This window comes from Leptodactylus fuscus, chromosome 1, assembly GCF_031893055.1.
Source record: "Leptodactylus fuscus isolate aLepFus1 chromosome 1, aLepFus1.hap2, whole genome shotgun sequence".
Lineage (NCBI taxonomy): Eukaryota > Metazoa > Chordata > Amphibia > Anura > Leptodactylidae > Leptodactylus > Leptodactylus fuscus.
This window is the reverse complement of record NC_134265.1, coordinates 185,503,218-185,516,540: the sequence shown is the minus strand read 5'-3', so window position 1 is coordinate 185,516,540 and position 13,323 is coordinate 185,503,218. Positions and strand designations below refer to the sequence as shown.

The 13,323-nt window shown below is 42.9% G+C and overlaps 1 protein-coding gene across 1 annotated transcript in view; it reads right to left on the bottom strand.

The window, feature by feature from the left end:
• The window catches only part of FBXO10 (F-box protein 10), a 68,992-nt gene extending 55,963 nt beyond the window's left edge, over positions 1–13,029 (bottom strand). The window contains exons 1-4 of the mRNA XM_075280419.1: positions 12,970–13,029; positions 6,605–6,697; positions 2,854–3,444; positions 1,531–2,379 (exon numbers count right to left, since the gene is read on the bottom strand). Of these exons, the coding sequence (XP_075136520.1) occupies positions 1,531–2,379; positions 2,854–3,438 (1,434 nt within the window). The 5' untranslated portion in view covers positions 3,439–3,444; positions 6,605–6,697; positions 12,970–13,029. The remainder of the gene's footprint in view (positions 1–1,530; positions 2,380–2,853; positions 3,445–6,604; positions 6,698–12,969) is intronic.
• Positions 13,030–13,323: the final 294 nt, after the last annotated feature.

Genomic DNA, 13,323 nt, shown 5'->3' with positions numbered 1-13,323 from the left:
TCTTGTTGGATTAAAATAACAAAACAAACACACACACACACACACCTAATTATGACACAGCTTTTTACTCTTTAATCTGCTTTGCCATGCAGCGTACAGCATAAGTAACATGTTACCTTTATTCTGCAGGTCAGTATGATTATATTTTTGGGACTTTACTAAGTTATTAGTTTTTTGACACTTTTTTTTTTCTTGCATTTTTTTTTTTTTTTTTACATTTTCTACTTGACCCACTAGGAGACCTGAGCCAGCGATGCTCTGATTGTTGGTTCAGCACTATACAATGCAATACACGTGTATACACATTTATTGCAGTCTACAGAGGAAGTCACTGGCCAGACCTCGTGCTGGAGAAATAGAGATTGACACCCCCAATCCCCCCGTCTCATGTTTAACCGCTTCATCCAAAGGGTTAAAAACCCCGATCAAAGCCGCGCTCCGACCGGGAATTAATGGAGTGGTTCTTACTGTCAGTTAAAGCCAACATCAACTCCTGTCCACTCAGATAGTGAGCGTGAACGGGCGGCTGGCCCGCCTGTGAAGTACTATTACGTCCAGGCACCCAGGACTTAATAGGAAGTCACATGTCCCAAAAGGGTTAAAGTGGACTTATCGTCACCACCACCAATTCCTGTTCTTAGCATCTGTTAATAGGCACCACTCCACTGATTCTGGCGTAGTCTGAAGTTTTCTCTAGCCCAAACTATTCATGGGCAACAAACATAGTTACGTTTTGGTGCCTGATATCAGAAGGGCAGTGTCAGGCAGGGGGTGTGATCCAGAGGTCCAATCAGAGGCAGTCAGTGTCAGAGCTCAGAATCACACCTCTTCCCTGCTCCTGCCTGACACCGCCCTCCTGACAGTACAGAGCCAAAATAGCATTATCAGGCACCAAAACTAACAGCAGTGATTGCTTGGGAATGGAGACAAAAATTCAACTGTGCCAGAATAAGTAGAGTAGAGCCTAGTAATTGATATAAAGAGCTGAACTTATTGTAAGTGACGAAAGCGGTGAAGCGGTGTTTTTCTTATGGTAGTCCTTTGTATTGAATAATGCAATGTATTGGACTTTCCCATACAGTTAAAGTTTTCCAAGCACTGTGCACACTGCTGCCGATAATTCACCTCTACTGCGCATCCACAGTATAGGTGGATCATCGCTGGAGAAGAGCATGCATAGACAGATTCAGTACAGGATGAGGGGCAGTCTCACAGGAAGAAATGTGGAGGGCAAGTATATAATATGGGTTGGAGATTGGGCTGAGTGGTAAGCATGTAAATAAATATAGGAGATACCAGGAGCTCCCAGAAATCACTCAAAACCTGGCTAAACGTATATGGGTGCATTTATTAACCCATTAATAGCAAAAAAAAAAAAAAAAGCTCAGATGCTTTGTATACAAAGCTTAACTTGTGCTGATATATTATGAGCAAAGTTAACTATTAAAATCTTTATCCCTATGTTAAAATAAATTAGGACATTTCATGTATTAAGTATGGCAATGCTAGTGTTAATTTCAGGTTACTTACCTTGCTATTTTGAATGCACCTTACTGCATAAGTAAGGTCCCTAAATATACAACCTTCTAGTCTCGCTTGTCCTTGTGAACAAATAAAGATGCCACCCTTGCCATCTCGGAAAAGGCACTTCCATACAACACATCCTTGAACTGAGTTGGCAATAGATTGCAATTCCTTGTCCCTTTGTAACTCTTGTTGCAAACTTTTCAAAGCCATATCACTCTGTAAAGCGAGGATCCCATTAGTCTGGGGCCTACAGTGTATAGATTTGGCTAGCATGTGACTCAGTCCATGAGAATGATATGACAATTTGTACACCGACTGGTCATCATCTTCATTCTCACTGACTGTGCTCAATTCACTGTCACTATAGTCGGTATCCAGAGTCATGGCCTCCCCATCCTTAACCATGTAAAAATTTCCATTCATTTCATTCTCCTTGTCATTAGTGTTATCCTCTAATATTTGGGATTTTGATTGAGGATGTGAATGGCATTGTTCTCCGTTAACAAAGATCTCACATGTCCTCAGATTTGCGCCTGGTGACCCAGTAGCTGAGTAGTCAGTATTTCCATGAGACTCGGAAGCAGTGTAGAGCATAGTCCTTGATTTGGCAGAGGCTGAGAGATGCTTGCAAGCCCAGTTTTTATCAGAAGTGGGTGATCCCTCCACAGTCACAGAGGCATTTTCACTGTTTGCAAATTCACAGTTCTCAAGCACACTGAGTGCCACATTGTGGAAATGTATGCTAGACTGATTAAAAGTGCAAAATTTTATCTGGCAAGTTCCAGGCGCATGAATCTGCAGTTGCCCATTCTCAAAGTTGCAGTTGTCAAATTGGACGTAGCCAATGGATGTCTAGTGAATGAAAAAGAAAAAGGTAAAAAGTCTTGTTTCTGCATGCTCTGATGTACTTTACTTGATCATATGTTGCTTTAAGGAGCGCTCGGTGAATATGAACATCATGAATAAAGAAATAACCTATCATTATAAAGAACAGTACTGTGCATACAAGCTATGCCTAAAAGTGGTCATATGCAAAGATTAGGTTGACGGACAACCACTGAATGATGGAATGCTTTCCTTCCAAACAAGGTGTCTGACACTGGCCAGCTGAAACGATCATTCATTGTTAAATTTCACCAAACTTTGTTAAGGTTGAAAGCCGCCATTTTCATCTACTTCAGTTTAATGTGTATGTGCACCTACAGACTGGCAGATGACTACAAAATATTAAAATGCAGTATAAACTCAAAGAGTATACAATATGTGGTAAAACAGTAACACTAGCTTAAAATATAGTTTTAACCAACAAATGAAAATTATCTTCACCTTATACATTACCGGTGTGAACCAAGCAGGCATAAAAACCAAGTTGCATAGTCGAGAAGTTGGGCACTGCTGGTCAATGCAAACAAGTAAAGCCACATCTCCAAGTTTTCCTTGACCCATGATCTCTACAGGGACTTTAAGAATTATCTCATTTTGCTCTTCATATACACCTGGTTGGAGCAAAATACGATCATAAATGTTAGCTGAAGCTAGAGCCGTCCTGAGGTTCTCAAACTCACAACCATAACCAACATAGAGCACCCTTCTATCCTTTTTCCTCCTAAACAGATATAAACAGTTGGAGGACTCCAGGTCCTGAGCGTTCTTTGTCCAAGTTCTGGAGGCTACATAATGTTGTTTGAAAGCTTCTCTCCATGACCTTGGTTCTACTTCAGGCTTGATGGGCCAATTGGGATGCCTACATTCCACACACCCCAAACATAGCTGTCGCCATCTTGTGTTATCCAGGCTGATTATAAGGTCATACCATGACCTGCAGACCAAGCCACATCGTCCAAGGTCACGCAAAGGTAAGTAGGCTAAGATCAAACGCCAGAGTTCAAGTGGTAGTCCACCAATCTCCATAATATCCTGTAAAGTGTAAATACAGTGAAACATATTATAAGGTTAATGTAGTAAAATAATACCATTTACTCTTATTTCAAAAGATCTTTTAGCTGCCAGAAAACTACACTCTAAAAAGGGGAAGATTTATGAAGATTGCTGTTTTCAATGCCAGTCTGCATCCATCTCCTGTGACAGTGAATAGTGCCCCTCAGGTCAAGGAGCACATCTCCTCATAAATTAGGTTTATCCTGCAAACTGGTGAAAAAGATCTATATAAATCTAGCACACTGCAATGCAATTGACGCAAAACAGGAAAAAGGCACAAATTTTTGTGTAAAACCCAAATTGTGCAAAAAAGCCTTTTTTTTTTTGCCAGAAAATTGGCATATAAGGCATAATAAGTCTGACTCTAAGAGATTAAGCTAGCTTCATGTTATAGAGTCCATTGGTAATAAATTAAAATTATAAAAATGTGGGTTTTTTTGAATCAGTATAATGATATCAGCACCATATCTCATTAATAACAGATCTTTGTGGGTTTAACTCTCAGTACCCCCCACTGATCAGTTGTCTGAAGGACCCACAGTACTCAAGAGTGTGCTGTGGTCTCATTGTTTCCATCCATCTGTCTACCTGGATACCAACTATTTATTAGTAGCAGTACAGGGTATTGCAGCCTGTGGGTATTGCAGCCTGTCCTATTCAAGAAAATGGGACAAAGCTGTAATACTCTACATCACAACTACCAAGTCAATAGAATGCTAGTGAACAGACCAATCTAAACAATGAATTACTGTTCTGATACTTATGTCAGATCCTAACAACAATCAATCAATATACTGATCTCAGAAAACACTTCGGGGACACTGAAAAAACAAGCGCCTTGCTCCATCTTGCTGTGGAGTCCGTGGCTCAAGACTCCCCACTGATGAGGTTCATTAATCTGGGCCTAATCAGCGATGTAAAGTAGACCACCAGCATTCCACTGTGGGGAGCTGACAGCTGGAAAATAAAGAGGAACTGTGTGAACAGCCCCTGAATATGTAATACACACAAAACCCCCCAAACAACTTAATACTGTTTAAACCAGGGGTCCTCAAACTTTTCAAACAGGGGGCCAGTTCACTGTCTGTCAGACCATTGGAGGGCCAAAATATAGTTTAAAAAAATGTAAAATTATATGCTCCAAAGTAGCTCCCCCCACAGGATTATACGTTCCACAGCAGGCCCTCCCACAGTGTTATATGCTCCACAGTACGCCCCCACACAGTATTATATGCTCCTCAGTATGCCTCCACCGACACATTATTATCTGCTCCTCAGTAGACCCCCCTCCACTCACACAGTATTATATGCTCTTCAGTACACACACGCCCACACTGTATTATATGCACCTACGTATGCCCCCCCTTCAGTACACATCTACACACACACACATACCTACACACTAATACTACCCATGAAGAGCCGCCAGGCGTCGTCCACCTTAAGACTGCAGGCACGATGACTTACGTGCATTTGTACATACAACTGAAAGCAGCAAAAACTCACTAACGGGGAACTCTGTATCAGATTCCCAGTTAGTGAACGATCCGGGCAACGGCACGCGGGCCAGACAAATGTCCTTGGCGGGCCGCAGTTTGAAGACCCCTGGTTTAAACCATGTCTGGTGGTAAAAGTGAATAGAGGGGTCAGTGTCACTTATTTGGTATTTTATTCAAGGTATTGTGGTACTTGATATTGTATTCTAGGGTAGAAAAAGGGGGTTATTAGCTAACAATCTGCTCCTGTTGCATACACAGGAAACATACACTATATACACATACACAAACAGCTTTGCTATACACACACACACAAAACTTATGGACACATACACAAACATCTCTGCTCCATACACTGCAGGCACACACTATTATATAGTATATATACTTTTACACTAATTTAATAATATGAGTTGTTCGACTCAAAGTTATTATTTAATACTACTGCTGAGGGGCCCATAAAAATATCAAACCATTGCTCACTAAGGCGTCAGGACAGATGAATAATAGTTTGCTATGTTTAAGGGCCACTCAGCAGCAGTATTAAATGGAAAAAAAATATGAGTTGACTATCCCTTTAATAATACTATACTTCACACAGTAAAGATTTTGGACCAGTGAAATTTTTTTTATTCCTACTGGACTCCTGACTCCTCCTATATATGTAACTAGTCACATACTTCTGATATAAGAGTAGGACCTTTAATGTAATTTAGCGGACCTGCAGAATGGAGAGAGTTGTGTTTCAGAGTTCTCGCCAACCGTTTAGTTCTCTCCTCTCCTGCTCTGACATATCAGTGTCAGGTAGGGAGGAGCAGAGGGTAAAGCGCTTTGGCAGCACTTTCCCCAATCTTTAAAGGGGCTCTATCAGAAAATCATGCTGATAGAGCCCCACATATGCGTGAATAGCCTTTAAAAAGGCTATTCGGGCACCGCTAGAGTTATATTAAACTGCCCCCCCCCCCGTTTTAAAATAATACTCTAAAAAAGAATGTGATCTACTTACGCAACGTGCACTGTGGGCGGGCAATCCGGGTGTGTCTTCTTCTTCATCCACGCCTCCTCTTCCTCCAATGTCCTCGGGTCCCGTCCTCCTCCAGCGCTCGCGAACTGACTTTGATAAAAAAAAATAAATGGCCTGGACGCATGCGCAGTAGCATGCGGCTTCTACTACGGCGACTGCGCATGCGCCCAGGCCATTTATTTTTTTTTATCAATGTCAGTTCGCGAGCGCCGGAGAAAGACGGGACCCGAGGACATCGGAGGAAGAAGAGGCGTGGATGAAGAAGACACACCCTGAATGCCCGCCCACAGTGCACGATGCGTAAGTAGATCACATTGTTTTTTAGGGTATTATTTTAAAACGGGGGGGGGGGGGGGGGGGTAGTTTAATATAACATTTACGGTGCCTGAATAGCCTTTTTAAAGGCTATACACGCATATGTGGGGCTCTATCAGCATGATTTTGCTGATAGAGCCCCTTTAAAAATTAAATAAATAAAAAGCAGTCAAGGGAGTCTCCTGACTGCAGACTATAAGATGCATGCAGATTTTAGTAAGATTTTTCTTCTAAAAAGTGAGTTTTATAGTCATAAAAATACAGAAATTACAGTTTTCTCTTCCTCAGATGCGAGTCACTTTACCTTTCTTAAAGTTTTCTGTCTTTACTTCGATCTTTCAGCTTCATCTTCATTTTGTCTTCGTTGGTCTCAACTCCGGTTCAATTAGTGAATTTTCTAGTCACCAAAAATAAAAGATTTTGAACCACTACAAACACATAAAATCAAGATAAATTACAAAGCACAAAAATAGTAAAATACAATATCTTGCTACTCTCGATTGTTGCTTTCAGACTCTTCACTAAAAGTCACAGTAGTTATCTCTCTTTACTGCAAGGGATCATTGAGGCCAGCGGTTACCTGGGGCGCCAATTACATAATTATTGGAGTCCAAGAAGTAGAGATAGGCAGAGAGAATCTGGACCCTGCCACTGGGAAGAGGTGACTAACTCTTCATTCAAGTAGATAATCACTCTGGTCAGAAAATATACCGTAGTTTGAGATTACCCTGGCTGAATTTACACCAACAAAGTCCACTTAGTAGTTGTTAATTAAATGATTGTGGATATCTAGGCATGAATCCTGAAACCCCAAATGAGAGGGTCAGGTACTACTACCACTAGGAAACTGCTAAAAGTAAATTAGTCAATAGTCCTTGGTTAGTAGGGATAGGGTGTCTACACTGAACTACATAGCTCAGATTGAATGCAAGTCTAACCAATCTCTTGTCCAAGATGCTATTAGTACACCTAGTTCCCCCTGTCATGAAATATTCAAGAGAGGTTCATCAGAGAATATTAAGAAGAGAGGATCCACAATGCCGAGGTGATCCATACAAATGTGTTTTTTGTTGGAGCTTGCCTCAAATATATTAAATCACTGCCTGCTCTCAAGGCGCATCAATGACATATAACATATAGGTCAGTGTCTATTCAAACTAACAGCTGATAGAAGAGGGGGTAAAAATCACTGGATTGCCAGCGTCGCAATAAACAGTCCATTTCCAGTCTGTGTCTTAAGGAAAATCGCTGTTGTAACAGTGTTTGGTCGTAGATCTGTTCTCTTTCTATGCCTAGAGGTGGAGAGGAGGGACTGCTGTAAAAATAGCGTTTGATGTCATATCTTTCTCCTCCGACTGCTCAGATGGCACTGATGTACGAATTAATATTTCAATAAACTTCAAAGTTTTAAACATCTTCTTTCAGGCAGACCCTATTGCCATAGACTATAGTGTAACGTGGCCATTGTACAACATTATTGGAAAAAAATTATATAAGGAAACCTAAATGATCAAATTTCTAGAGGATATTTTTAAGCAATATATATATATATATATATATATATATATATATATATATATATATATATATATATTCCTTTTTATTTTTACATATTATTTGAGGTTTGAAATATCTAGGCAAAAGACTATGGCCTATTCTATTTGTGTTAATGCGCTAATACCTGTGATCTCAGGAGGCCAATGTGGAAAAGTCTTTGGTTAAACTTGATAATGAGACTTGTTTACAAGAGGGTTATAATAAGTGTGTGGTGCCTGTTGGGGCCTATTGCTCCCTTGATATGCCTTTCAATGTATGTCACAAGTGAAGGAATATTTGTAAGGCTGGAATGAAATGGAGAGAAGGCTTTCATATGCTTGGACAAAAGCTTGCTTAGGCTATGTTCAAGATATGTGTAGGGAAAGCACCCAGCCCCCATTCAGGACTGGGCTAGGTACACTTCAACTGCACACAAAAAAGTCATTTCTCACTTGCTGGATCCAGTGCCACTGATCTCATCCTACTGGCCAGACCTTCTTTACCCAGGTACAACAGTGACATTAAGTATACAGCATGAGACTACTGTAACCAAAACTTTGGCATTGTAACTAGTAGATGAATAAGGCCTGGTTCAGATCTGCATTTGGTAATTGGTTCGTGAAGTCCACATGAGGACCCTCCGAACGGATTGCCAAACACATTGGCAAGCTGTAAGCAGTGAAAGCACACAAACCCCATGGACTATAATGGGGTCCGTGTACTTTCCGCGCAACGTCCGTACGGAACATGTGGACAGAAAAGTAGTTCATGATCTACTTTCCTGTCCACATGACTTGGGAGGACATTGTGCGGAAAGAACATGGACCCTATTATAGTCTATGGGATCTGTGTGCTTTCACTGCTCACGGCTTGCCAATGTGTTCGGGAGTCCGCATGGGGACCCCCCGAATGGATTACCGAACGCAGATGTGAACTGGGCCTAATACTTTCTTTTTACTTTCCAGGGCAACAGATTAATAAACAACAACAAAAAAATTACATATGAGCCTTCAGGTGATGTATACACTGTCTACCAATAAATATTTGGACACCCATGCAAATAAATAATCTGCGGTGTCACGCCTTCTGCCTCTCTTAAGACATCTATGAAGCTAAAGTGCAGCTAAACTTTTGGACAAGTTTTGATTTTCTGCCAGTATTTGTGTCATTAATAAATGTTTTAATATACTTTATTAACAAACGTTGTCTCCTTTCAATTCCCTTATTCTTCCTCATGCTTCTGTATTGAGAGTTGTTCCTGCCTCTCACTGAATGTTACTGTGTATAGAGCATGGGCTTGGAATAAGGGGGGGGGGGTGTCAAATGTAAAGAAAATAAGGGTAGGAGAGGGTCACTTCAAACAATTATATCTCAGATATTATAAAATATGCAAACTTGTTTTTGGAGTCATGAAAGAGATTTAAGGCTAAGGCTGGTCTTACATGACCGTAATGCATTTGCAGTCCGCAAGTTGCTGATCATCAACTTACACTCCGCAGATGTCCATGAGCTACCGCACTCGCCCATAGAGTTCTATGGGTGAGTCCGTGCAGTGCCGTGAATTGCGGCCATTGCGGACATGTTCCAAAAAGTGCGGACCTCGGTTGCGGCCCGGCACACCACGGATAAAATATCTGGTGGTGTAAGAGGCCGCATTGAATATAATGTGTCCGCAATTGAAAACCCTCAATTGCGGACCATTTGCGGACTTAAACTATGGTCGTGTAAGACCAGCCTAAGGCTGCAGTGCTCTCTGTATTATTTTCAGACATATCACTGGTTGAAAACACAGTCGGGATTAGGATATTTCTATCACATATAATATGCAGATGCAAGTAAATATCCCAAATGCATTTTCAACCAGTGACATCTCCAGAAATAACAGACAGCACTGACTCTTCTCTTTCATATGATACCAAAAGCAAGTTTGTACGTTTTATAATGTCTGAGATATAACTGTTTGAAGTGACCCTCCCCCACCCTCATTTTCTCTATATATTACATAGCCCAGTACTCCAACCCCATACTCCATACACAGTAACATTCAGTGAGAGGTAATAACAGATCTCAATACAGAATCAAGGGGAAAAATAAAGACATACAGGATTTCACAGAAAGGAGTGAAAAAGTGTTAATAAAGTTTATTACAAATTTTATTAAAGACACAAATACTGCCAGAAAAATAAAAAAAATGTCCAAAAGTTTACCAGTTACTTCCTCCTAGCCCCAAGGGACACCTGTCACAACAGACTCACAGCCTCCCTCCTGCTTGGTTCCCATCTCTGGCACTACCTCTCCACAGGAGACTGGGACAACAGCTCCTGGCACATGGAAGCCTATCACGGCTGGAACAGTCCATGTTGGAACTGTACACTATTCGGACTTCTGTTCAGCTCTTGGAGAGCAGAGTTGACTCTATTGAGGCTTCCTCCTCTACCTTCCTGATGACTCTTTGTACTGGACTCTACCCTGCTGACTCACTCTCATCAACTCCAGTACGTAGCCAACCTCATTCATAACTTGGAAAATCGTAACAGATGCAATAACATCCGCATCCGAGGGATTCCTGAATCAATTGAGCCTCAGCAGCTGGACTCAACTCATCATTCAGTTTTTAACTCTCTACTAGGAGTCAACCTAGATTCGCCCCTGAAACTTGACCGAGCACACTGATCCCTGGGCCCACATGCTCCGGACCCTGACAATCAGAGATGTCATCTGCAGAGTCCACCGCTACCTACTGAAAGAAGCTATTATGTATAAGGCCAGAGAATCTGGACATGTTTCTTTCCAGGGATACTTGTTTCTTCTTTTAGACATCTCGTGTCTCACTCTGGCCACATAACGTACTTTCAAATTGCTGTTGGATGTCCTAATCCGCAACCATATTTCCTACACCTGAGGTTTCCCATTTCGTCTCTAGGTCTACAGAAAGGGTGGGCTCCTGGTCCTCTAAGATCCTGGCAACATTCCCTCTTTCATGCCATCTCTTAATCTCTACCGCACCTGTTCGCATTTACCGAGTGGGGTGCTCGCCCGGCGAGACTGGAGGTTATAGACTGGTTCTCCTCTGTCTCCCCCAGTGTGCCCTGATGCTGCAGCCCTTCATTTGTTACCCATACCAGTCCTCTTCCAGCTCTCCTCATTATGTTTCATTACGGTTAACAGTCCAGTTAGTTAATTTGTCTTTTACTGACACTGTTTACTGTACTATTTTATGTCCCGGAAACTCTTCCCCACCTTGTCTTTGGGAGAGCGACGCCTCTATCTTCTTGAACGGCATCTCCCTGTGTCGTCTTCCGGTGCTGGCTTCAAACTTCTAGGCATGCGCAGTCAGCTGTGCCGTCGGGCCTCGGGCAGAGCTGACTGTGCATGCCCGCCTGGTGTAAGCGGCCATTTTCTTGTGGCCGCTTACACAGTAAGCAGGGGTAATGGGCCACAAGAAAGCGGCCGCACACGTGCAGTCGGCTCTGCTCAAGGCCCGACGGTAGAGCCGACAGCGCATGCCTAGAAATTTGACCCCAGGGCCGGAAGAAGATGGAGGTGTCGCTAGAGAGTTCTCTCGTAGCATTGGGGACGCCCTCAGTGCTGTTTGGGCGCTGGGGCCCATCCCCAGTGCTGCGAGAGAACTCATTTGCATACCGAAGAAAATCGGGATTTCTACCGAACGGCGGTGCAGAGAAGACATCTAAAGGTTGGAGAAGAATAGCATTTCTTAAGGCTATTTCTACGTGTTAGTCAGAAAAAAAACACTTTGAATGATAGGATCCCTTTAAGAAAGAGCCACGTTCCAGACATCCTCAACTGGTACGCCTCCTGGTGATTTGAAGCAGTACTTTTCTCTCCACGTGTTTTGTGGGGAAACCACACGGACCCCATTATTGTCTATGGGGTCTGTGGGTTTCCGTACGGGGTGGGGGGTGGTCCCCCAAGCAGATGTGAACCGGGCCTAAGACACAGGGGGCTCCATCTGTATCTGTTACTTTGCCACTGTTAATGCCCATTGGTGTCATATTATGATGGATTGAAGCATTGGACGTTAATAATAGTAGTGTGAACTAGCTTTAACATACAGGGCTAACGAACAAAGTGTGGTCACAGTACAGGGATACTACAAACAGTGGGGCAGATGAACTAACCCTGCATGCACACAACCAAGTTTCAGCGGTGAAACCCGGTCCTTGTGTTGGCTGTATGTACCAGCCTAAACAGTGATGATAGGGACTCCCAGCTATACAATATGCCTCCTAGCGACAAAGGCCGGTTTTAGACAAACTGTGGCCCTGGGTAAAATTAAAAATGGGGCCCCAAATGCTCATATACCAACAACGCCATGCTTATGTATAGTAAACCCTTCATGCCCCCTTTTTAACAAGCCCTGCCCACAAACTGTTAGAAAGTGTCTAAAGCACATTAAACCTCATTTTCTATGTAAATGATGTCAGAATTCTGGTGTATGTTTCTTTATCTGTCCCAGTGTTGTCACAGTACAGGAATAATATCCACTTTGACATCAAAGCGCAGGGTTAATTCAGCGAGAAAAAGATCACTGCGTATACTGTGACATCACACAGTGACAGTAGACATTATGATGTCCCAGTAAAGTAACAGGAGCACATACAGGTTTCCCACATTCCCTTCCATCGTCCATACCGATCACTGATAGCACCCTATATACTTGTTGGCCCCATAGTAGCTGCTAGCTCTGCTAGATATGGAATATATTCATAGTATGCGCTATCAGTGAGGTGTAAACAACAGTTGTGAGGTCACTAATGGCACATTGCAGGTTAACTTAAAGGCACATGGCTATGCATGTACACTGGATTATTTATCAATCACATCCACCCAAACATGGGAGCACGGAACAATATAATCCCCACAACACTGTCACATCAGTCTGGCCGTAGTTGACGCTCCATAGTTCCCGGTTACAGTGGGAAACACTCCTGTGGTACCTGAGCCTCCAGCATCACCGCATACCATCAACACACATACAGGGGTTTCCTGTAACCCAGAGAGCGCCGGACATAGAAGCGGCAACAAATCCCTCCCCGCCTGGCCACAGCTGCAGCGGCTATTGTCAGTCAGGGGACAAGCGCCGGGCAAGTTCCCCACAGACGCTGATCCTACCTGAGCCCGCCACTCTGAAGCGCTGCCTCCAGCCAGCCGGCACTGCAGCAGCAGCGGCAGCATCTGCCTCTACAACCATAGAGTAGCACTGGAGAGGAGCCCCTCCTGTTGTTTCCAATGAACACCATAGAGACTTGAGGGAGCGAAGGAAAGAGTCGTAAAGATGAAAGGAGGGAGTGCAGAGCTGAGCATGTAACTCCATCATGTGGTAGTCACACAGAATTCACCAGCTCCTCCTGTCAGGAGATGTCTGCACATACAAAGCGCTGCTCCATTACTTTACAGCTTCCAGGGATTGGATCATTTTATGTACAGCTGGCGGAGCTAGTCCACAGAATGGCTTATACTGAGGTG